A 24,441-nucleotide genomic window follows, 5' to 3' on the forward strand; every position below is an offset into this window, starting at 1 on the left:
GCACAACACTGCATCGCCAATGCTGTTGCCAATATGCCTATATCGGTCTCACGATTCAACGTCTGTGTGTACAAACGCCACCACCACTGCTCGGTTCCGGCCAGCCAGCCAGCCAGCCAGCCAGCCAGCCAGCCAGCTAGCCAGCAAGCCTTCAAGTTGAAAGAACCCACTGTTCCTCCCTGGCAGGCACTCTTCTGCAACCCCCCTGCTCCCCGTTAAAACGGGCCATCTGCGGTGGGCTGCCTGTCAGTGGGGTCGGACCCTCTCACTCAGCGGACCTGGGGCCGCCTCTCTTTTCAGCGCAACCACATCTTGCTCTCCAACCAAGGCTCTCCGGCGAGGGCCGCTCGTTCATCAGGGACCGAGAAATACCTAACGAGAAGAAAAAAACTAGATGCGAGTAAATCTAAATTAATGGCTCCTCCACATGGCAACCACCAAGTAGCTTGTGGGTATATTGCTGGGACCGCGCTGCCCTACCTATCTGTACACGAGTAGCCCATCTGATCAACCCCGTCTGGTCCTTCCCTCTCCCGGCCCACGCTCCATCTACAAAGGCACTGAGTAAGGTGGTCTCGTGTGCTACAAAAGACAAACGCATCCCCTCCACCATCGCCCTCGTCCCGTCTCGAGTTTCTTTTCTTCGGCTCCGACGCATCATCATCACCCACGCCGTGTGCCAACTCGGCCACTATCCCCATCCATTTCCCGCATTCCGCGTACAGAGGCGGATAGCGAGGCGCTCGTTTGGTCTCCGACGTGTTTTGCTTGCTCCAGCATCGACACTAGCATCGCAAACGCCAGCAGCATTATCGAGCATACCTATCCTACCAGTTTTACCCCGGGTCTTTCGATTGCCTTGGCCAACTCGCTAAAGAAAGAATCCGCGCCATTGAAAAAAAAATTAAGGAGGAACCCCGGTTAGCCTGTGCTGCAAGTCGTGCAGTAGTCTCTCTGCTGCCCGCCGCCCTAAAAAAACGGTGGCCACCTGCGTTCCAAGGTTCCGAGGCTCGCAACACGAAACCTTCTTTCCTCGGCCAGCTGTTTTTACTTTTCAATTCCCCTGTTGCCAACTATTTCTACGCGTGCTCCCGAGATAGAAGAGGAGCTCATATCAGTCGCCCCGGACTCGCTTCCCTCGGTTAGCACCACACTTCTCCAGGTCTCACCAACCACCACGACAAGAACCGGGACGAACGCCCGCTCTCCAGCAAAAAGTACCGCCGAGTCCACGTCTCACCTGGGAAATCGCCTCCGTGCTTTTAATTCTTCGGCGCATGAGGCATTGACATAATCTTTCGCCCCATTTTGGCCTCATTTTGAAACCAACGGCCGTCCTTTTCTTTTTTGGTCCCGATCGCCAGACTTCAAGCACTCCGCAGTGCTTTCGCCGTCCCGGCTTCTTGGGCAGACCTCCCCCAAAGACACATTTACACAGCATCCTTAATCACCACACAACATGGATCACGATACCCAAAAACCCGATGGCAAGGTCGGCTCGCCTGTATATAGCGTGGGCGAGCATCCCGACACTGACAGGCGCCTGACCGACTCCTCTACCGCGACACCTGCCACCCAATATCGCACCTACAAGCGCCGCTGGTTCGGCCTCGTGCAGCTGGTGCTAATGAACATTGTTGTTTCCTGGTGTGTAAGTAACATTATATGTCCCTCTTTCCTCCTTTTGAAAAAACTTGCTGACGAAAAGAACAGTGGCTTTCATACGCCCCCGTCGCAGACAAGTCCGCCTCTTACTACGGCGTCTCCAACAACGACATCAACTGGATCAGCATCGCCTTCTTCTTCGCCTTTGTCGTCGCCGCCGTTCCCGCCATCATTGCCCTCCACCGCTCTCCGCGCATCGCCATCCTGATCTCGGCCGTCCTCATGTTCCTCGGCAACTGGATCCGCTACGCCGGCTCCAAGCACCGCTCCGGCGGCCACTACGGCTACGCCATGGGTGGCACCTTTGTCATTGGCCTCGCCCAGCCCTTTGTACTCGGCGCGCCGTCCGCGTACTCGGATCTGTGGTTCACCACCCGCGGCCGCTTGGCTGCCACCGCCGTCACGTCGCTCGCCAATCCTTTCGGCTCGGCCCTCGGCCAGCTCATCAACCCACTCTGGGTGTCGTCCGTGGGCGACATCTCCAACATGGTGCTCTACGTCGCCATCATTGCCTCGGTCGCTTGCGTGCCCGCCCTCGCCATTCCCTCCCGCCCGCCGACACCCCCCGGGCCGACCGGCGAGACGCCCAAGATTGAGCTCCGCGCCTCAGCCCGCCACGTGCTGTCGTCTCTGGAGCTCTGGCTCATGCTCATTCCCTTCTTCATCTTTGTCGGTTTCTTCAACTCGTTCAACTCGCTCCTCAACCAGATTCTCGTCCCGTACGGCTTCACCGACGACGAGGCTGGTATCGGCGGCGCCGTCTCGATCGTCGTCGGCATCGTCTGCGCCGCCATCACCTCCCCGCTCATTGCCCGAACCCACAGCTTGATCCTCTCCATTAAGGTCCTCATCCCCATCCTCGGCCTTTCCTACCTCGTTCTGCTCTGGATGCCCGAGACACACGACGCCGCTGGCGTCGCCGGTCCCTATGTCATCATGGCTGTCCTCGGTGCCTCGAGCTTCTCCCTCGTCCCCGTCGCGCTCGAGTTTCTCACCGAGGTCAGCCATCCGCTCGGCCCCGAAGTCACCTCCACCGTCGCCTGGGCCGGCGGTCAAATCTTTGGCGCCGTATTTCTCATCATCGGCAATCACCTGGTCGATGGCGACAACGGCGACCCCCCGCACAACATGAAGCGCTACCTCATCTTCCAGGCTGTCGTCAGCATGGTCGTTGTCCCCATCCCTCTCATGCTCGGGCTTTTCGGGCGCAAGGATAAAGTCGTACTCCGCCGTTTCAAGGGTGACACGGCTGGCCGCGATCCAGCCCTCACCCCTGCTTGAGAACTGTGCATTTAAGACCTGCAATGTGGGCATTTCTTCTCCGATTTTGTTGCTTGAATATACAATGCTGCGTATGTATATAATACACCTCTGATGATGCTTTTTTGGCAGACATCTTATCTTGTATGCGCTTTTCCTACTAGGAGACGTACATGCCGACTCTTGCGCCTTAATAAAACAAACGGTGTCTGGATACTAGCTGAATGCAGAATACCCAGTAGAATGAATAATTATCACCCATCAAGACATGACCATAGTGTTGCTTGTATTAGTTGTATTGGTATTAGTGTACTACTGGCAAGTCTAGTACTGACGCTTTTCCGCAGCCGTGTCCATGCAAAACCACTCCTTGTCCTTGAGCAGCTGGCAGCTCTACAACTCTAGAATATCCTCCCACTGCCGCCGCGTGCGCTCCATCTCCTGCCAGCACGCCGCGCCCAGCTCCTCGAATTCCAGGAGCTGCTGCTTAGTCGCAATCTGCGCGCCGTATCGGCGGCCGCACTTTTTGTTGAGCGATCCGGTGGTGTCGTCGTCGGCCGGGTCTTCCACATCGCCGGTCCAGCCCCAGTCCTCGACCTCGGTCGGCTTGACAAACGAGTTGCCCGCGCGGTCGTACGCGCTGCCCCATTTGATGCGCTCGGCGTCGAGCTCGTCCAGCGCCGCCTGCTCCTGCATCGTGAGCCACACGGGCGCGTACGCGCCGCGGTAGCCCGTCTCAGTGTGCCACGGCGAGCCCGCCCAGCGGCACAGCACCAGCGCGAACTCGTACAGCCAGAACAAAAAGGCCGGCAGGGGAAAAAGTGTGCTAGCCACAATACCAGGGTGCGAAACGTACATTTTCGGGCCGATCGTGACGGCGCCCTTTGCGTCTACTTCATCGCCGCTGGCGTCTTCGACCTCTGTTTCCGAGTCCGAGTGTGTCCTGGGACGCCGACGGCCTGCTCCAAGAAGACTCTGCGCGTGCGGCTGAACATGCGGCAGCGTGCTAGTGAGACACAGGATATCGGTGAGGCGTTTGGCCGACTCGTACGCCGCAGGTCGATTGAAGCACTGTATATCATCTGCCGCAAGTGTATTGCGGTGCGCCTCGATACTGCTGGACCAGATGATCCGGCCGGGGGCAAGGACAGAGTCTTGTTGGCGGGTAAGTAAAGGCTTCAGTCTATGCGTGAGGCAGTAGTGCCCAAATGTACAAGCGGTAAAGACTTCGCCGAGTAGGGGTTTCTCGGGCTGCAGACAGATCGAAATCATGTTAGTAACACGCGTGCGTAGCAAGTCGCGATTCGGCTTAGCGCCAGGGCCAGATCGGCCCCCAAAATAATGTTTGCACATACATAGCCATAATTCGGTCGCTCGTTCAATATACACGTCGGCAATGCATTCTTGAAATCGGGGTAGGTGGCGGTCTCGAGAAGGCCCTTGGTGAAAAAAGACTTGATGGCGCCTCCCCAGTTGACGCCTTCCCATCCGCCATAGGCTGCATTGTACACGACGCTGTCGAGCCTCGGGACGCGAACATTCTTCAGGTACTCGCCCTCGAGGCCGTCCGGGTTGCTGACTGTGTTGCTGCACAGCGCATCAGCGAAGGCATACAGACCCTTGAGGTCGCAGAGGTCCAGCGACAGAGAGAGGATGTGTATGCGCTCCACGGTATCCTGCCACCGGTATGACCCCAAGCCGCCGGCGCGGCTGCGCAGTATGGACACGGGGTTCTGCGCAGCGGCGGTGGCGTAGGCGCGCAGTGTGCGAATCGTTTCAAGAGACTTTTTGGCACTGCGCGTCGTGGGGATGAGAATCAGGTGCGACGTCAGCGATCGCGTGGCTAGGAACTCGTCAATGAGGCGCTGTGCGATGCCTAGGCCGATCCCGCTGGGTCGTTTGACACGTAGTTAGCTTTACTGTATAATTTGGGCAATATTGCCTCGTTGGGAGCGAATCGCAGAGGACTCAAGGAGCATTGGAGTTGCTAAAGGGCACATCATAAGGAGAAGGGATGGGGCATTGTGACCAAACAAAAGCAGAATCAAAACTGAGAAATGGGGAGTCTCCTCGTTGAATCCTAAACTTTGTATCCATTGGCGAGCTGTCGGGTATTCGCCTCGGCTTCTTTTCTTCTTCCTATGTTGAATCGCTCAGGTTCCAATCCCACGGTATTTACCTGTTTGCTCCTGTAATCAAGACAAAGAGTTGGTCGTAGTCGGGGACCTTTTCCCAGGGCGCAGGCTGCGCGACTGGGACGGCAGAGACCATTGTCGCGGTTTTCGGGGTCTTATGGTACGAGTAAATTGCTTGCAGTCTCCGTTCGTCCGCTCCGAGTCACGTCAATTCGGAAAAGGGCTTGCGGCGTAGATGTTGGAGAGAAACGCAGAAAGTCGCAGCTCGGGAGTGTGCTGCCCCCATTTGGCTGGTGCAGACGCTCCGCTAATTAGAACGGCCGGCAAGCAGTTGGCAGGCAGGCCATCTCCAAGACTCCAACTTTCCTTCCGAGTACGAATTCGGGTGGGGCTCCTTGTAGACCCGCCACACCCGACGATGCTGGTACATAGTCTAATTAGCCCTTCACAGCAACATCACGCGCCGATTCCTTTCCATTACTTGCTTTTTTTACATTGTATAGGTTAAAGCTATTATACCCGTGATAATGTCCCCCTTGAAAACGGTGGCACATGCAAACACTTGTAACATCGATGACTGGAGCCGGCACGGACGGCTTGCTCATACATTTTTGCAGTCTCTCATACAGTCTAGTCTCTGCTGCTCTGGCCCTCCTTGATGGCAGCCAGAATCAGCTCCTTGGCCTTTTCAACGCCCTTCTCTGTGCCAATAATCTCAATAGCCTCGTCTTTGGCCTGATCGCGGGGCACCTGGATCTTGCAGTCGCTCTGCTGGCGAATCGAGTTGACCTTGGAGCCGCCCTGGCCAATGACATATCGGTAGGTCTTGGGGTCAGGAAGTATCAGGTAGCCCGTGGCATCCTGCTTCTTGGCTTGAGCCAGCGCCTTGTCGATCAGCTCCTTGGCCTTGGCGATGTTCTCGGCGCTGCCCCGAAGGACCCAAGGAATGTCACCTGCCTCACCACTGGCAGTCTTGACGATGCTCCATGAGTGGGCGTCTGCAGCAGAGTCGGCATCGTCGGTGATCAAAGGCAAAGCGCCGCCAGTCACGCGAGCTCCGGCCTCAGGCTTGCCGGGAAGCTTCTGGCCAGCATGGTCGACTGTTACCTGGTGGTTGTTGCGAAGCTGGCGGAAGAACTGGCCACCGTTGGAGATGGTGTGGTGAACATTGCGGGGAATCTGGATTGTCTCGCCTTCCTGCGACTTCAGAAGAGTAGCAATGTGCTCCTTGGCCTTTGACACGTTCTCAGCAAGACCAGAGATCTTGACTCCCGTTTTGCCATCGCCCTGGCGAGGGACATCAATGCTGACGTTAAGCTTCGTCTCCAGCTGGCGCTTCGCCTCACCACCACGGCCGATCAGGGTTCGGTGCTGGTCGACAGGCACATCAACAACGTCGGTGACCTGGCTGTCGCGCTCGGCCACAATCTCTTCAATGCGCTTAATGATCTTGTCCACAATGTCAGTACGGCCTTCAACCTTGATAGTGTTGCCGTCAGCCTCCTGCTTGGGGAACTGGATAGTTCTAGCCAGAGAACGGCGATCGTCAGATCCGCCGGCGCCGACAACAATGTCTCGAAGAGTAGAGCCTAGATCGTATTAGTATAACCCATGTTATTCCCGTAATTCAAACTTACCACTAGGTCCAATCAAAGAGCGGTGGTGCTTTTTCTCAATATCCACCGTCTTGACAACAGTGTCGTCAAAGACGGCGCGCTTTTCCTCGAGCGCCTTCTTGGCCTTGGCGACCTGTGAGGCGGTACCTCTGATCGAGATCTCAACCATGTCGGTATCACGGTCAGCAGGAACATCGATGCGAGCACCAGTCTGCTGTCGCAGCTCATCAAGAGCAGCACCGCCTTGTCCGATGAGGGAGCCAACCTGCTTCTGCTGAACAGGGACAGTAGCAGTAGCAGAGTGCTCCTCCAGGTACTTGTGAAGGGAGAAGATCTCATCACGGGCCTCGTCAGCACCCTTCTTGGGGCCGCGGATGATGACTTCGTCGAGAGCTTGCTGACGACGGCCCTTGCCAGCGTCACTGGCAGCGTCGGCGTTGGACTGCTCGTCAGAGGCGCTCTTGGCGGCGCGGGGGAAGAAGATGAGAACCTTGTAGCGAGTCTGGAGGCGGTTGATCTGTGTACCCTGCGTACCGATAAGTTCACGGTGGTACTTCGGGTCAATCTTGAGGGTATGCGTGGTTTCGTCGGCCAGAGTGCGGCTCAGGTTCTGGATGTACGTTCTGGCGGTCTCAGCCTTGGCCTTGGGGCCCTTCAGCTCAACCTTGCCGTCTTGAACCTGGATTTCGACATCGAAGCGGTCGCGAAGCTCCTTGATGTTGCTGCCACCCTTGCCAATAAGATGGTTGGCATACTTCTGAGGGAAGTCAAACGACAAAGTGAAGCCGCGCTCCTTGTCGTCCTGCTTCTCCTGCTCGATGAACGCAGTGGCCTTGGCCGCAAGGTTCTTGACCGCAGAGCTAGGGCCGCGGAGGGTGACGGTGATGCCAACCTTTGTGACACGGATGGGTATCTGGTCAGCAGCACGGCACTCCTGCTCCTTCTTAATGAAGCGACGAAGCCTCTCATGGAACTTGGCCGGAACATCAAGAGCAACACTGTCGAGGTTCTCCTGTTGGCCGATCAAGTCAAGAATGTGCTTCTGGGCGTCTGCGAGACCCTTCTTGAAAGCAGCCAGTTCGGCATCGGAGGGCTTCACACGAGGGGGTTGGTAGGCGCTGTCCGCACCGGCAGGGCCTTCAAAGACCAGCAGAACAGAGCTGTTGGGCTCACCAGCCTCGGGAACAACCAGCTGCACGCCATAATCCTGCTTGAGGCGAGGAGAAACATCGGTTCGCAAATGCTGGTGGAAGAAGGGGTCGACGCTGACGTTTTGCATTCTTGTGGGCGGGTGGCCGTTGATGATGCCGGTAATTTCAGACTGCGCACGAATCGCGTTCTTCCCATCTCGCGAGTACAGCTCCCATGGCAGAGCGCCGTCCTGGGAGAAGGGCGTGTTGATGTGGGTGTTGTAGAGCTTCTCCAGGCGATCAATTTCGCGACGCTGGCGAAGGTATCGAGTAATGTTGGCGGCATGAACAGCGGCACCGCTGGGAGCAGTGCGGTGGAATCTGGACAGATCAATGTTGGACATTTGCATTCCCATGGCAAGATCCATGGCCTTCTCAACCCCAACTTGGACTTGGTCAGGCGGGCCGACAATGGTAATCAGGTCATCTTCGTCATCCGAAGGTAGGAGAATGGCACAGCCAGTATCGGAAAAGAAATCCTCCATGGGGACACCCCGGTTACCAATAATAAACTGGTGGCGGCCGCGCTGGATAGATAACTGCTCGAGTTCGAGCTGCTTGTGAAGCTCGGCGACCTGTCTCTCAAGTTCGGCGCGAGCATTTTGAACGGCGATACGATCACCGGCGAGCTGAATGTGCTCGTCATCGGCGCCAGCGGGATGGAAGACGGGTCGCTGGCCGGGGGCGGCTGGAACAGGCGCAGGTCCAGAGCTGAGGTGCTGGTGGGGAGGGACTCGGATCTGAACACCATGAGACTCCTCAAGAGCTTGGGCAAGCGAGTTGCCAGGGCCGGCTAGGAACGGGTAGAAAGCGGCAGGAATACCACGGACTTTGGTCTGGGCAGCGGCGGATCGCTCATTGGCAATCTTGAGGATCTCGTTGCGAGCGGAAGCAGCAGACAGTGCATTACCCTCGACCGAGACATTGATGGTAGCATCCTCGTCGTCGTCGAGCTGTTTGGTGTCGTCGGCCTTGGGGAGCTGAATCTTGGCGCCAGTCTTCTCCTGCAGAGTCTTGATCACGGAGCCGCCCTTGCCAATGATGTGAGCGCGAGCGGAGTAGGGAATCGGTACTTCGATGACAGTCTAGAGTACGTGTTAGCACTTGCAAGGTTGAATCAGCATAGATGGTACTCACACGTCGGCCAATCTGAGCGACTAGATCTTTGAGTGCCTGCTGAGCAACATCCTGAGGACCAGTGGCATCGAACTTGACGCGGCCATTGCTAACGGTGGACATGGTAATGTTGGCGCGGGACTTGCGGTTCAGGTCGCGAAGGATTTCGGGAATGGGTCTCTTGAGCTTGCTGCGCTCCATGATGAACTGCGGCTCGAGAGTAACAGACTCGACCTTGCGTCCAGGAATGGACATGACGGGAGGGGGAATTTGGCCAGCAGAACCAGTGGCGGGGGCAGGCGCAGGAGGAGCGACATTCTGGGGGGCACCGTTGGAGCCGTTCTGCTTGGGAGCACCATTCTTGGCGCTCCAGATAGGGGCGACATTCGCAGCCTTGCCCTTGGGGGCACCAAGCTCGGGGAAGAGCTCATGCGACTGAGTGTCGAGCGAGGACTGCTTCTCCTTCTGCTTGCCAGCAGCGGTAGAGCTCATGGGGGCGGCCCAGGAGCCAGAAGCGTCGTTGGCAGGCTTGGGGAGGTCGACATCGGGAACCTCCTCGACGGTAACGGGGTGGGGACTGTGTTCAGCATGCTTCTGCATGAGCTTCTGAGCGGCAGAGAGCTCGCCAGAGGTTGAGGGGTCGACGGAAGCCATGTTGAGGAGTCGGGTTATTGAATTTCGGGGCGGGCCAGATAGTAGCAAGGCACTGTCTGAGGCAGGGGTTAGCTTCCCTCTATTGGGTTTCGCAGCGACTCGCAGCAGCGACTAAGGATGGCTGAGTTCGGCCGGGACGCAATTTACATACAAGTATCAGTGCCGGGTCAATAGAAGAAGGGACAGCCGGCCAATGAGGTCGGAGGTAGTATCTCGAGAGGACGAAAGGTATCAAATGCGGTTGGGAGTAGTTTTGTGTGTAGAGTCCGTTAGGCGTCTAGAACATTGTGCAGACGCCAACAGACAGCGATAACCGGTGACCAGAGGGATAAAACCAGGAGACGAGGCAGATGCCGGAGGAATTGACGATGATGCCAGATGATGGCGAAAGGGAACAGCAGAAGAGCAGATGGTTGTAAGAGGGTGATGTGGAAGTTTCTCCAGCTTTCTCCACGTTGCGCTCGGAGTCGTCCTGAGTCTGGGTCCAGGCGGGCAGGGATTGGACTAGGCTGGCGGGCAGCCGGCAAGCGGGCACTTTTTTTATTTGGTTTTTGGTGGGAGGGGGCGCTCTGCTGTTGGGGGTCCAGGTGAGGCTTGACACGCTAAAAGGTCCCGCGATTGTGGGCGGCCGGACGGGTTCGAGGTGCAGAGGCGCTGGAGGAGGTGCTGGAAAGCCTGCTGCCGGAGCCACTGCCTAGGTCCAAGGGAAGCAGAGCTACAGAAGCCATCACAGCATAGCAGCCACAGGTGGCGTACCTACCCTAGGTGGGCAACTACACCCAGCGTTCAAAATCTCCAGCAGGCTGTTAGCCAATCTGGCGGGATACAGTGGGCCTGCCTGTGGCTGCAAGAGACAAAGATATTTGAAGCCGTGTCTCGTTCGTTGTCTCGCATGTCCGCTGCTGAAAAGACGAGGTTTTAATTTAATTGTTAACGTCGCTCGGTAGTCTAGAAATATACTATTCCCAAGCTCATAATCAAGTGTGTCTTCACAATGGCTCAAAAGTGGCACTCACAAGCAGGCAGTGCTGCACGCCATTGCAGTCCCATTGGCTGGCTTACTTTTTGCTGGTCTATAATTATGGCAAATTCTTCTATCGTGGTTGAAAACTAATCGTGAAGTGCGGATATCATGATTGAGCCCAGAAAAGAAGAGTTGGTGGTCTCAGTGTTCAAACTGGCCATTAGAAGCATCCTCCACATCTCCCGCGGTTGCTTCGTGTCAGGACGAAGCGAGCCAACGGCCGGCATAGGTTCAATGCTAACAAATATCCTTGATGTCTCACTCACTCCACGCTACATCCGGGAGCACCTGCTTCAATGAACAATTCTGATGCTACCAGAGCTGCTGCCTTGAAATATCCCGTTGCATATGGGCTACCCTATACTGGAACTGGAAGCAACTCGCCGTTGGTGGACTAGCTAAATTCAAGCTAAATTCAAGGCCAACATCTGTACTTTGATTCGGATTGACGACCAAAGTATCCGTAATATGAATGCATTTACGCTATGCAGTCCATCCTCACTTTAGCGAAAGGCTGTTATGCTTAGATTATTCAATGTCCGAGCGATATCATCGCGCTTGGTCCGCAGGGACAGTCGTCAAAAGGAGCCACTGTCTTATCACCTGGTTCTACCGGCGTCTTGCGCTACTTTGAAATGAAAGGGATGGTACGACTGTGCATCAAGACCCGACTACGAGCCTCTTCCGATATTTGCACAGGTATCGAGGGCCCCGAGCCAACCACTGCCTTTGAAACGAGCATCGCTAATGATCCTGTCGTCCTACTCTAGATCCTTGCCCAATCCCGAGTATTGCGTCTTGCTGGTACAATGTGTGCTAGGATGCGCGTGGAGATGGCAATACAATGCCAAATTGCCATGCAGCCATGGTGTAATCGATGCGACAAAAAATACCAAGAGCGTAAGCATGGCGTGCCCAAAACACTCACCAAGCAGGATAGGCGATGCAGTAAAGAAACAGTTGTTGATGGTCCCAACTAGCATCATCTGCACGCCCTCTCTGATTGCTAAATGTTTGGCAGGGCGTCACAATTACAAGAGGAAAAGCGCAATTCTACTGGTACTTTCCAATCGAAAATGATCCGACGCAAGAAATGATAAAAAAAGGTCCAGGCCATCAGCCATTGGCCGTTGAAGTCGCAGCAGAGAGCCAAAGAGTGGCACCTAGCCCAAAGCCAAACGCCCCATTTCGCATTGAAACCCACATGAGGGCCATCGGATAATGGACGAGGCAAGCGTTCAAACTTTGGCATAAACCGAGAGACGTGGGTGAAATCGACCGTGTCCACCGCCGAATGTCATTTTCGGCGGACGGCTGATGGAGGACAAAACGTGGCGGCGAGTTGTGCGGCACATTGTACATGGAGGGACACGACCAGCACACGCGTACATGCATGCATGCACATATGCCAGTTTGGCCAAGTACCACACCAACACATGCATCTTCAAAATGGCGCCGGCTGCAAGATGCACGCTGGCGGGGCATCAATCTACCATGGCCCATGGGCCTGTCGCAGGATTGGGCTCAAGTCCAGCCCGTGTTTCGCCTTTTTTGCGATGCCCGGCCGTGGCCCGGCGCTCAGTGCTGGCTCCGTCGACGCGTTTCGGGCAGCAGGCAACGAGAGCCAGTGCCTGACAACCTGGTCGGGGCAGTGGATCAGACGGCGGCAGAAGAGGAGATGAGGGGAGAAGGGGACAAGGGGAGAAGGGGACAAGGGGAAAGGAGCAGTAGTTAATCAGTTGGTGCGTATCCGTACAATCAAGCAGAACCGGCAGCCCTTGTTTTTCCGTGAATTTATTCGATGCTTTTCTTGCACAGAAGGGTCGGTTACTGGTGTACAAAGACTTGACAACACCAGCCAGCAGCCAAGGTCCACCAACAAACTGGAGTCAACTCCGTAATATTAGTACCTACGGCGGTGCACCTACCAATCCGATGCTACAACTTTGGTTACCGGCTCCAGTATAAAACAATGTGCAATGTATTCTGGGCGGTTCAAGGTTGTGGGAGCAAGGCCCGGCATGAGCGAGGGTCAGTGGTAATGGAAATTCCCAAGTTACATAGTAGGGGTTCCCTCGACTGTACCTATCTCGTCAAGTCGTGTATTTCAAGTACCGCCGAGCGCAAGGCCAGGTAGATAGGCCAGGACAACGCGGACAAGTCGCACTGCGTCGAGGATGTGTGTGTGCCAAGAATAAATCGAGGCTGTGAGCCATGAGCAGGCATAGATTCCCTGTCGGTCGGTCGAGGGCTGCTGTTGTACTGAGTACTGGTAATCAGGAGCTGCCGACCTGTTCCTAGGTACCTTATTAGGGATCGTCGCCTTTGGTGGCTTGCCGCCATCATTTCGGTGTGTTTCTTGTTTCTTATTGTGCCAGCGGCTCCTTGTAATTTTCGCGTCGTGCAACCGACCATCTCACTGGCACACACTGTAACCACTGCCACGCTACCTAAGGTATCTGCCAAACTCTTGCCACGACGCGCTGTCAAGTCCAGTCCAGTCCTTCCAGGTACCTAGGTAGGTACCTTACCTTTGCCGTCTGCACCTCTGCCGTCTGTCAGCCCGACGAGCCACTGAACCACTGGAAGGCCGCTGAAGCCATCCGCTAAAACTGCCTGGCGGCGCACGTTAGTAGGTACCTAGGTACCTCTAGAGGCACTCACTTCTCTGAGCCAGTGACAGCGCCCCAGAGACTGTGGAGGCTGCACCGCTGCATCCACCCAAAACACCACTAACCTCCATCTTGAAGGACTAACAAAAAGCGCGAAGTGAACAGCTGCACGCTGCTGTCGCCTGTCCAGTACAAACAGGTACAATTGCCCATCCATCCATTGTCCATCATCCACACCCACACTCACTCACTCCCTCGCTCGTTCAAGTCACATATCCACTGTCCGTGGCCTCCCGCTGCCTCGCAGAAAGCTGCAAAAGCAATAACCCACCAGGCAAACAGGTACGGTCCCGGTCTGAGACCCTATTCCCATACCTACCTTGCCTAGCTAGCCACCGGGTGCCGCTCTCCTGCTTCTTGCCGTCCTACCTAATCCGTTGCCTCGCCTGCCCTCTCCTTCCCTTTCCCATCATGGACACCAAGAATTCGTCCTACTTCAACGGCAGTTCGCAGCGTCGCCGGCTCGTCAAAAAGTCCTCGCATCATTACTCGCGCTCCTCCTCCGGCCTCGATAGCGCCCACGACGCCCACTCCATCCACAGCAAACGCAGCTCCTCGAATAGTCTCCGCCGCACGCCCAGCGCTCCCCCGCCCGTGCGACCAAGCAACACCGTCGCCGGTGCCTTTGCTGCCTCGTCCTCGCCTTCGCCCCGGCATCCCACCCAGGCCCAGTCCTCGAATGCGTCGCCACTGCAGCACCAGGGTCAATTCGCCGCCGCCGCCGCAACCTCGTCGTCGTCTTCCTCACGCCTGCCCTACCGCAACAGCCCGTCGGCGCAGCCTGAGCCTCAGTTTCGCCAGCCCGCGCCCGCGTCAACATCCGCGCCCGCCAAGCCTGCCGCCGACGACCTCATTGGCGCTCCCTTCGACGGCGCTGCCATCCTGAGCAGCATAGACTCGGCCTCCTACAGCCCTTCGACCGTCGCTGCTCCCTCGTCGGCCAGTTCGACGCCCAGCATCAACCACACTGCGGCCACTACCGCCGTTAGCACTCCACGCTCGTCCATCCCCGCCCAGCCGCAAAAGTCATCTTCCACGACCGCCGTTGCTCGTGCTGCTGCACCCATTTTCCGCGCCGTCAGCACAAAAAAACCCAAGCATTCCCTTCGATCCTCTAAAAGCGTCGCGGCCATGGATTCAGGCGTTACTCTCGTAGACAAGTCGGGCACCCGGGTCGAGGCGCAGGCCGCCACTCCCAAAAGGTACTCAGACGAGTCCGGCGGCATCCCTTCCAAGCCGCCCACTGTCCGCAAAAAGTCTGGCTTTTCTGGCTTTGTCAACAGTCTAGTGGGCTCCCAGAAGAAACCCATGATTTCGGCACCAGAGAATCCCATTCACGTTACCCATGTCGGCTACGACAGCTCTACTGGTCAATTCACTGTATGTCATTGACCCCGCTCATCAACCACCGTCATGATTATGCTTGCTAACTTGCCACAAAGGGCCTGCCCAAGGAATGGCAACGATTAATCAACGAAAGCGGTATTCCCGAAAAAGAGCGCCGCGAGAACCCCCAGACCATGGTCGATATTCTGCAGTTCTATAAGGAGACCACCGAAAAGGCCCCCGAGGACCAGGTTCTCGAAAAATTTGGCCATGCCGGTGCCGAGCGATCACAATATGCCAGTCCCAATCCCTCGAATCCCGCATCGCCAACCATGTACCCTACCAACTATATGGGTATGTAGCTGCTCTTTTCTCTGCACCGCAGTCCAGCCGCTAACAAGATCGCACAGGAAGCTTTGAGAACCCCCGAGCTGCACCTCCAGTCCCTGCCAAGGGCCATGGCGTGCCCTCATCGAAAGACATGGTGCCAAGCCGACCTGCACCGCGGCCTCCCGTTAGTATGGGCGGCCGGGCTGGCCCTCAAACTTCCTACACCACACCCAAGGATTCTGGTATCGGCATAATAAATAACGAGGCGGATAGCGGACCAATGCTACCCGAAGAGCACCGTTCTCGCTCCAATTCAAGGGTTGCCGGACCTGCGCCCTTCGCCCCCCAACAGACGGGCTCGATGAACCCCGCGCAGCCTACACTGTTCCAGCAACAACAGATGATTCAGCAACAGCACGAGCAGGCTATGGCCCAAGCCCAAGGAGCCATGTCTGGCCAGATTGGGCGAGCTCCTAGCAAGAGACAGCCTACCCAAACGCCGGCCCCTATCGCTGGAGGGTATTCCCCGCGCGAAGCAAATGGAGCCCGCCAGCAGCCTGTCATGACTCCGAACCCCCAAGCGAGACCTCGACACCGCTCCCGCCAGAGCAACGGCATTGACATTGTCTCGGCACTCAGGCGTATCTGTACCGAAGGCGATCCTCGCGATATCTTCAGAGGCTTGAATAAGATTGGCCAAGGTGCATCTGGTGGTGTCTTCACCGGCTACGAGCGCAACAGCAATCGATTGGTTGCTATCAAGCAAATGAATCTCGAGCAACAACCGAAGAAGGATCTCATCATTAATGAAATTATCGTTATGAAGGAGAGCTCGCATCCTAACATTGTAAACTTTATCGACAGTTATCTCACCGGCGGTGAGCTCTGGGTGATTATGGAATTTATGGAGGGTGGAAGTTTGACAGATGTTGTGACATTCAACATCATGACAGAGGGGCAAATTGCTTCCGTGTGCCGCGAAACGCTCAAGGGCCTGCAACATCTGCATTCCAAGGGAGTTATCCACCGCGATATCAAGTCGGACAATATTCTGCTTTCTAACGAGGGCTGCATCAAGCTGAGTAAGTTGAGCATGCTCAGATCCTCCACCACGGTTACTGACTCGAGCAGCTGATTTCGGTTTCTGCGCCACGATCAACGAAGCGCAAAACAAGCGCACGACCATGGTTGGCACACCATACTGGATGGCACCCGAAGTTGTCACTCGTAAGGAGTACGGCCGCAAGGTTGACATTTGGTCACTTGGTATTATGGCTATTGAGATGATTGAGGGCGAGCCTCCGTACCTCACAGAGTCACCACTCCGTGCGTTGTGGCTGATTGCGACCAATGGCACTCCGCAAATCAAGAACGAGAGTGAACTGTCAGATGTCTTTAGAGATTTCCTGTACTTTGCCCTTAAGGTGGACCCCGAGAAGCGTGCCAGCGCTCATGATTTGCTAAGAGTGAGTTTCCTTTACTGGCCAGCATTTATTTGCAGTTGCTAACCGTTTTGATAGCATGACTTCATGAAGCTGTGTGTAGATCTCGGACAATTGTCGCCTCTTGTTCGATCCTCAAGAGAACAACGAGCCCAAGAAAAGTCGCGTAAGGCGTGAACAAACCTGATCTCTTGGATAAGTTTATCATACATGTTTCACGACTGGGCAGCGAATGCATGGAGTACTGAATATGGAAGCGTTTGCAAGTCCCGGATCGTGGACCTCTTTCACAGCGGTGTGCTTGGTTATGAAGTATGCAGTAGCATCGATCCCGAGCATGACTCCCAGTTGACCGTTTCGTTATGTTTATACTGCTCAATACCTTGGCCTCTCCCCCTCCTGTATATGGGAGAGGCCATGGAAAAAGGGCAGGTCGGTGGGATTGGGTCTTTCTTATTATTGGTGGGAGGCATTTAGCGACAACAAAATTCCCTTTTTTATACGTTTAGAGTATCGATCACAACTGGAGTGGGAGAAAAAGCATCTTGCATGCAAGTGGACAAGGGGACAGTGAGAAACGGGGAGACACTGGGCTAAAATGTAACAAGCAAAAAGCTAAGAGTTGTTGTACGATGAGAGCTAAATTCTATATCAGCACTTGCAGAATTCACGAAACCTGGTCTAACTGCACTGCTTTTCTGGGCATCACCGATTGCCAAAGAGTGACGCGACACCATGTCGACGTGCCTCCTGCTGGGTGCATTCGCTGATTGCGCTGGTCAAAGTTGTTATGTTGTAACAACATCTCAGCTACATACATCCTTATTATAGCACAATTTCAATCCTCAAATAATCATTTAATCTGCTCTAAGCGCAATTGGCTGCTGACCAGTATCGAGCCCCGCCACAACGCCTCGCTCCCACTCTACCTCGACGCCAATCGCTCAGTTTACATCATAATACACCCAATTCTACACCTGTATGAACGCCCAATCACGCTTTGCTCTCCTTGGCCTTGCCTTCGTCCTCGGTAAAGTTGAGGCTGACGCTGTTGACGCAGTGGCGCTCGTCGGTCGGGGTGGCATGACCCTCGCCCTTGAAGACGTGGCCGAGGTGGCCGCCGCAGTTGCTGCAGACAATCTCGGTGCGGGCCATGCCGAGCGTGCGGTCCTCGTGGCGCGTCACGGCGCCGGGGATGCTGTCGTAGTAGGCCGGCCAGCCGCAGCCCGACTGGAACTTGTGGTTGGCCTTGTAGAGGGGCGCGTCGCAGCCGGCGCAGGTGTAGACGCCCGCCTCCGGGCTGTGCTTGTCGTACTTGCCCGTGCCGGCACGCTCGGTGCCCTTTTCGCGCAGGATGCGGAACTGCTCTGTTTGTCGCGAAAGAAGTTAGCGTCTCCTTGTCAGGGTGAGACGATGAGATGAGGATTTACGTACCCTTGTTCAGCACGGCTCGCCACTCTTCATTGCTTCGCTTGTCGGGATAGGACATGTTGTCGGAGGACTTGGAGGCTGATGATCCGAACAGGGCACCGAGGAATGACATGGAGCGCAATGGCGTTGATTGATGAAATGCACTCAGCCCGGCTCGCGATGGCGGCGGCGGGGTACGGAACCTAAAGTGAGAGAGTGTTTGGACAAATGTCGCAAAGAAGGGTCTAAATTTCATGGAGGAATATATTGATGAGGTAGAAGCTTTGAGAGGAGAGATGCAAAACGGGGATTCACCGTTGTCTTATAGATTGGAGTGACAAATCACGGCTTCGGCAGGTTGAGGAATCAATTGTCCAAGTCTGGAGTGGCATCGGCTTCAGCCACGGGTATACCCACTGCGATGTCGCCACCGTGAGATTGCTCCCGGCAGGTCAATGACCTCACCACAAGTTTCCAAATCTCTACTGGTACATTTGAGATCGACCCAATTGATAAACTCTTGCCAAACGAAAGCACAGAATAGTATTACACGAAAAAGCATCATGATTCTTTTCGCTCTGCTCACATGCAACTGTAACTTGTAAGCGACCTGTAGACTGTGGGGCACATACGTTCAGCCACTCACGAGCCACACAACTCTCTGGCGCCGCCGAATTGGTGGCTAAATTACTAGCGGTGGGATGTGTCTCCCAAGGCCAGACAGTCAACATAATTCAAGGGGGAGCAAACCAAACACTTGCAGCATTCCTCCCCAGGCAACAGTTTAGCCAAACCTGACACCGTCTACGACACATATATCAACCGCTCTCGCACCATTACAAAATACGATTTATACCAATCCCCGCTGCACAACCGGTAGCCACAACACAATGTCGAGACGCGCGCCCAACCCCGCCGCCGAGCGGGCGGCGCAGAACCAGGCGACGATCAAGAACCTGCTGAAGCTCGAGGCCAACAAGATTTGCTCCGACTGCAAGAAGAACAAGCGTAGGTGAAACAACCTCCTTTGACGCATAACCGCGTCCCATTGAGGACTGCACGACAATCGTCGTGACGGAAAGCCACCGCCCCTTTGCCCATGTTGCTAACGTTTTGCCCTTGCTTTTACAGACCCGCGATGGGCGAGCTGGAACCTCGGCGTCTTCGTCTGCATCCGCTGCTCCGGCATCCACCGCGGCATGGGCACGCACATCTCCCGCGTCAAGTCGGTCGACCTCGACTCGTGGACGGACGAGCAGCTGCAGAGCGTGCTGCGCTGGGGCAACGCGCGCGCCAACAAGTACTGGGAGGCCAAGCTGGCCGCCGGCCACGCGCCCTCCGAGGCCAAGATTGAAAACTTTATCCGCACAAAGTACGAGCTCAAGCGCTGGGTCATGGACGGGCCCATGCCGGACCCGGCCACGCTCGACGCCGACGGCGACGACGACGTCCCGCTCAGCATCGTCAAGGAGAAGCAGGTCGTCGAGAAGAACGTGACGGCGCGCAACGCCTCGGCCGGCCAGCAGTCGGCCGCGCGGTCGTCGTCGGCCTCGGTGGGCGACTTGCTGGGTGGCGCGGATGCTGGTCCTGCTGCTCCTGGTCCTCCTCGCGCCGCGCCGGCGGCCAAGGCTGCGCCGGCACCGCCCAAGACGACGACGACAAAGGATTCGCTGCTGGGGCTTGATTTCCTGGGCGAGAGCTCGGCGCCGCCGCGTCCGTCCAGCACGCCGGCCGCGCAGGCTCAGTCACGGCCGGACTTGAAGCAGTCCATCCTATCGCTGTACGCCACCGCCCCGAAGCCACCGCCGCCGCAGCAGCAACAGCAGCAGAACAGCCAGCAGGGCGGCTGGGGCTCGCCGCCGATGGGCCATCATCAGCAGCAGAAGCCGTCGCAGGGCGGCTTCTCTGACGCCTTTGGCGGCCTGAGCCTCTCGAACCCTACGAGCCCGAAGCCGCCGGCCGCCGACCCATTTGCTAGCCTGGGCGGCGGCATGGGCAGCCGCAGCTCGCAGCACGTCCCCAACAATAGCAGTAGCAACAACTTTGGCGGGTTGAGCGGCGGCAGCTTCTTCGACAGCAAGCCCGCGCCGCCGCTCGCCACCAACCACAGCGGCAGCATCAAGAATAACAACCAATTCGCAGCATCGTCCAGCGGCGGCTTCGGCGACTTTGCCAGCCCCATGGCATCGCCCCCCGCCCCTTCGAAGCCCGCGCAAACCTCTTCATCCTCTGCCATGGCCGATCTCTTCGACTTTTCGGCGCCCGTGTCGCAGTCATCGCCACCTCCCGTCTCTCCCCCAGCCCAGCAGCAACCTGCATCCACAAACTCCGTCTTTAACCTCTCGGCACCGCAGAGCAAGCCCGTCACCAGCCCAGCGGCTGCACCGGCTCCCATCACCAGCAGCAATACCGGCGGCTTCAGCAGCTCTGGCCTGTCTGGCATGGACGCCTGGGGTGGCAACGAATGGGCCACGCCTGCGGCCGCGAGCCCGCCACCACCCGCCGCCGCCGCCCAGCCTGCGGCGGCCATCAGCAAGCCCGCGGTCAGCAACGACATGGGCTGGGGCAGCAGCTCGAGCAGCGCCTTTGCCAACACGCCCATTGTGCCCGGTGCCGGTGGCGGCTTCAACCCCGCGCCCAAGGTGGCGGCCGACGAGGAATTCGGCGGCTGGTCGAGCAGCACCGGCATGGGTGGCCAGACCACAACGACGACGGCTTCGGCGTCGACGGGGTCCAAGGGCTTCGGCGGCGACGATGATCTCTTCTCCAACGTTTGGCAGTAGAGCGAGCCCAAGGCGCTGCAGATGGGCGGCTACGAGATACTCGGGGGCTTTCGCTGCGAAGATTGACGGGAGCAGGTGGGTGGGGTGGTTTTGCATATACATTTAGAAGGGCAGGACGGAGAAGAAGGAGATGAAGAAGTAGAGCATTCGGGAGTCGGCAAGCATGGTACATGGGGCGTTTTGCGAGTTTTTGTTTTAAGAAAACAAAGTTTCCAAGTATACATTTATGGCTACGATGACCAAAAAAGAAACCGCAAAAGAAAGACTGGGAGAATGCTGTTAATGCTGGAGAACTATGGGGGTTAGGATGAGAAAAAATAGCAAGTTGGTAAATTGTAAATAATTTGAAGTTCAAAAAAGACTGCTTATTGTATATTCAACGGAGGGTCAAACAACATAACGCCATACCAATGCCCTTTGGATATATATATCTGTCTCTCTCCATCTCCCATTCCGGATTCCTCGCTTCAACTCGACGCCGTTGATTATTAGACTGTAGTCTCAGCTCCTGGTAACGCGGCACGACTAAAACATCGACTGATTCCTCCTTTCCCCAAACGCCTGTGCTTCTGTCGGTCGTCCTCCCGCCGCCGCGGTGTTTTCTTTCCTTTCCGGGGCTCCGAGTGGCTGCTCACAGAAACATGCGAGCCGCGTAGTATAGAAAGATGAAGACACCGACCAGGATGCCCGAGAGCTTCAGTATGGCGACCTTGTTGCCCGAGGCGGCCATGCGCGTCAGGCGGCCGGCGGAGCCGCGCATCTGGGTCGTCATGGAGGAAAACGTTTCCGACTGCCGTGGCAGAGCAAGTTGAGAGGGTCAGCACACTGCTCTCAAGTTCGTTGGTGAGAGAAAAAGAGGCAATTACCGTATTGTCAATGACGTCCTGCGCTCGCGCATTGTCGTAAATGTCAATGGTGACGCCGCGCAGGGCCGACACCTTGGCCGACAGCTCGTCCAGGCGGGAGTTGTTCTGGCGCTCGCGCTCGTAGGCCTCGGACATGGTCGCAGGTTTCGGTGGGTGCGTGTATATATGTGTGTTTGTGTCGTTTTCGTGTGGTGATGCGCCGCGCTTCTGTTCGAGCGCTGTGGTCGTGCTCGGCGCTGCCTGATTGTCTGCCGCCGAGGTTCAAGGCAAGGGGTGTTGTTTCAGGGACTGGGTGTCGATCGACGATTCCGGGGACCGGTGCGGTAGATCGTGTGCGAGCCGATGAAATTTTTCGTGCGAATATGTATTGGAATTGTTTGGCAATTCGGTATGCCCACCTTGGCTGTTATGGATGATGTGTTTGCTTGTTTCTTGGGCGTTGGGGTGGAATAGGTAGGGGGAGAATGAAGCTCGTGCCGAAACGCAACCAGTGCCAGGTCGATGCGACACTGGCATGCTCAGCAGACGGCCGCCGAACTCGGTGCTAGCGGGGGGGCTAATTACAGGGCCTGGGCCGCTGCAAGGGCACTAAGCTACAGTGGACGATAACGTCACCACTTAACGAATGGCTGGCTACTGTTTCATGCCTGGTACGAACAGCAGCACCTTTCGCCACGCCTGATTCGACAGTAAAAGGGTGCGCAAGCCTAGTTACCTAGAGCAACAAGACGTCCGGACATTGGGGACATTGCGGACACCAGTCTGTATTTCTGCGAAGTTGGGCTTATTACTGGTAGGCTTTGTCCGTCCAGCCAAGCGTCAAGCGCTGGACCAGTACATCATACCGCACCGCCACAATCCACGCGGCCAACCAGTTGCCCAAGCCCAGCGTAGCGGGGCTGAACTGGGCTGGGCACATTTCCCATGACATCTGCTGCCACCACAACCCGTCTATTCCTGCGACTTACCACTGCTGTTTACAAACCCCATTGTGAATTCTGCTTTCTGTGACAATACCTTTGTTGATAACGAAAACCTCTTGGTTTTCTTCTCCAGGATTACTTTCGCGCCGCTGTAAGCACCAATAGACATCCTCAGCTGCCGCGCAAGCGTACCCGGCCGGAAGCTTACCCAGTCTGCCCAGCAAGCTTGTCATCTATTCTCCCCACCAGACACCCCGCCTCCACAGATAATTTGGACGACACACCTTTCGAGCGGCCTTTCGAACACTTGCTGCTTGGCTGACGACTGAAACCCGGCAACTTCATTCCCTCCCCTCCGACGCTCTTCACATATTCGCAAAGATGGGCATCAACAACCCCCTCCCCTCCTCCATGCAATGTAAGTAGCCGAGCGTCTTTGCGCGCGCGCGCGTGTGCGACCCTCCCGGTGCGGCCGTTGTGCCTCTCGCGCAAGCCCCCAAACCAGCAACAGACTTACTAACCTCGACCGTTCTTTTTTTTCGTTGTCGCGCAGCGGAGTGCAAGAAATGCGGCAAGATTCTCGCCTCCTTTGTCAACCCCCGCCAAGCGTTTGGCCCCGAAAAGGTCATTCCGCCCTCGATCCTCGCCAACGCAAAGGGCCTGGCCATCATCACGGTCCTCAAGGCCGGCTTCCTCGGCAGCGGCCGCTTTGGCAGCGGCCTCGTCGTCGCGCGCCTGCCCGACGGCTCCTGGAGCGCGCCCTCAGCCATTGCCACGGCCGGCGCCGGCTTCGGCGGCCAGATCGGCTTTGAGCTGACCGACTTTGTCTTCATCCTCAACGACGCCAGCGCCGTCAAGACGTTTGCGCAGGCCGGCTCGCTGACGCTCGGCGGCAACGTCTCCCTCGCCGCGGGGCCCGTCGGCCGCAACGCCGAGGCCGCTGGCGCCGCCTCCCTCAAGAGCGTCGCCGGCATCTTCAGCTACTCCAAGACAAAGGGCCTCTTCGCCGGCGTCTCCCTCGAGGGCTCCGCCATCATCGAGCGCCGCGACGCCAACGAGAAGCTCTACGGCACCCGCTACACCGCCCAGCAGCTCCTCACCGGCTCCGTCTCCCCGCCGCCCCAGGCCGGCCCCCTCATGGACATTCTCAACTCGCGCGTCTTTAGCGGCATGCGCGCCGGCGCGAGCGTCAGCGACGAAAGCATCTACAACGACGTCCCTGTCTACAGCGACAGCCGCGACGACTTTGACCGCTTCAACAGCAGCACGAGCGGCAACGGGCCTGCGGGCCCGCGACGGACGAATACCTGGCAGGACGAGACGTACGACCGCGACCAGGGTTACAACGCCCCCTCGAGAGCCGGCACCTTTTCCTCGTCGCACAACAATCACAACAGCAGCAACAATGGCTACTACGATAACCCGCCCTCGGACCGTAAGCAGGCTCCCGGTCGCCCATCGGCCCCGAAACCGACATTCAACACGGCCGCGTCGCTGAACAAGAACGAGGCCATTGCGCTATACAACTTTGACGCGGACCAGCCTGGCGACTTGGGCTTCAAAAAGGGCGACGTGATTACGGTGCTGAAGAAGACGGAGAGCGACAACGACTGGTGGTATGTTGCGACGTCGTCAAGCCCTGCAGTCAGAAAAGGAAACAACTAACACAAGCAACAGGACTGGCATGGTTGGCACGAGACACGGTATATTCCCTAGCAACTACGTCAAGATGAGGACCTAGGGCCGAAGCGAGGCAGAGAAAACGACTTGATGTGAACATCCTTATCTTGGCATGGTTATTGGTTATTATTATTTCTTTGGGCAACGAGAAAACTTTTATCATTGCTTATGCTGTTTTCCTTCTTCTCTTGTTATTCTCTTTGGACGAGCTTGCTAGCGAGAATGATACCATTTCACCTCTTTGCAAGTACCGTGAGGGGCGACTCCTTTGTCTCGGATTCATGTCACTGGTTCTCTACATCTCTGGAAAGTGCGTTCTCTTCGTGGTTTAGTGATGTAGAAAACTGAT

General features: G+C 56.5%; 8 protein-coding genes across 8 annotated transcripts; 4 read left to right on the forward strand and 4 right to left on the reverse strand.

Moving 5' to 3' along the window:
• Window positions 1–1,459: 1,459 nt before the first annotated feature.
• On the forward strand, window positions 1,460–2,946 carry LMH87_010991 (uncharacterized protein; the record flags this gene model as incomplete). Its single annotated transcript, XM_056200059.1, has 2 exons — window positions 1,460–1,651; window positions 1,714–2,946. The coding sequence occupies 2 exons, from the start codon at window positions 1,460–1,462 to the stop codon at window positions 2,944–2,946; spliced, it is 1,425 nt and encodes a 474-aa protein (XP_056051947.1).
• A 372-nt stretch (window positions 2,947–3,318) lies between these two features.
• Window positions 3,319–5,196, reverse strand: LMH87_010992 (uncharacterized protein; the record flags this gene model as incomplete). The annotated part of the gene is made up of 3 exons (XM_056200060.1): window positions 3,319–4,176; window positions 4,281–4,815; window positions 5,105–5,196. The coding sequence occupies 3 exons, from the start codon at window positions 5,194–5,196 to the stop codon at window positions 3,319–3,321; spliced, it is 1,485 nt and encodes a 494-aa protein (XP_056051948.1).
• A 494-nt stretch (window positions 5,197–5,690) lies between these two features.
• LMH87_010993 (uncharacterized protein) lies at window positions 5,691–9,636 on the reverse strand (the record flags this gene model as incomplete). The annotated part of the gene is made up of 3 exons (XM_056200061.1): window positions 5,691–6,649; window positions 6,698–8,951; window positions 9,004–9,636. The coding sequence occupies 3 exons, from the start codon at window positions 9,634–9,636 to the stop codon at window positions 5,691–5,693; spliced, it is 3,846 nt and encodes a 1,281-aa protein (XP_056051949.1).
• A 4,107-nt stretch (window positions 9,637–13,743) lies between these two features.
• LMH87_010994 (uncharacterized protein) lies at window positions 13,744–16,607 on the forward strand (the record flags this gene model as incomplete). Its single annotated transcript, XM_056200062.1, has 5 exons — window positions 13,744–14,712; window positions 14,775–15,012; window positions 15,069–16,070; window positions 16,120–16,454; window positions 16,509–16,607. The coding sequence occupies 5 exons, from the start codon at window positions 13,744–13,746 to the stop codon at window positions 16,605–16,607; spliced, it is 2,643 nt and encodes an 880-aa protein (XP_056051950.1).
• Window positions 16,608–17,423: 816 nt separating this feature from the next.
• Window positions 17,424–18,232, reverse strand: LMH87_010995 (uncharacterized protein; the record flags this gene model as incomplete). Its single annotated transcript, XM_056200063.1, has 3 exons — window positions 17,424–17,797; window positions 17,865–18,085; window positions 18,156–18,232. The coding sequence occupies 3 exons, from the start codon at window positions 18,230–18,232 to the stop codon at window positions 17,424–17,426; spliced, it is 672 nt and encodes a 223-aa protein (XP_056051951.1).
• Window positions 18,233–18,730: 498 nt separating this feature from the next.
• LMH87_010996 (uncharacterized protein) lies at window positions 18,731–20,623 on the forward strand (the record flags this gene model as incomplete). The annotated part of the gene is made up of 2 exons (XM_056200064.1): window positions 18,731–18,848; window positions 18,972–20,623. The coding sequence occupies 2 exons, from the start codon at window positions 18,731–18,733 to the stop codon at window positions 20,621–20,623; spliced, it is 1,770 nt and encodes a 589-aa protein (XP_056051952.1).
• Window positions 20,624–21,254: 631 nt separating this feature from the next.
• LMH87_010997 (uncharacterized protein) lies at window positions 21,255–21,624 on the reverse strand (the record flags this gene model as incomplete). Its single annotated transcript, XM_056200065.1, has 2 exons — window positions 21,255–21,413; window positions 21,490–21,624. The coding sequence occupies 2 exons, from the start codon at window positions 21,622–21,624 to the stop codon at window positions 21,255–21,257; spliced, it is 294 nt and encodes a 97-aa protein (XP_056051953.1).
• A 1,169-nt stretch (window positions 21,625–22,793) lies between these two features.
• On the forward strand, window positions 22,794–24,153 carry LMH87_010998 (uncharacterized protein; the record flags this gene model as incomplete). The annotated part of the gene is made up of 3 exons (XM_056200066.1): window positions 22,794–22,830; window positions 22,966–24,028; window positions 24,090–24,153. 3 exons carry the CDS (start codon window positions 22,794–22,796, stop codon window positions 24,151–24,153), a joined length of 1,164 nt encoding a protein of 387 aa, XP_056051954.1.
• Window positions 24,154–24,441: the final 288 nt, after the last annotated feature.

This window comes from Akanthomyces muscarius, chromosome 4 (genome assembly GCF_028009165.1).
Source record: "Akanthomyces muscarius strain Ve6 chromosome 4, whole genome shotgun sequence".
NCBI lineage: Eukaryota > Fungi > Ascomycota > Sordariomycetes > Hypocreales > Cordycipitaceae > Akanthomyces > Akanthomyces muscarius.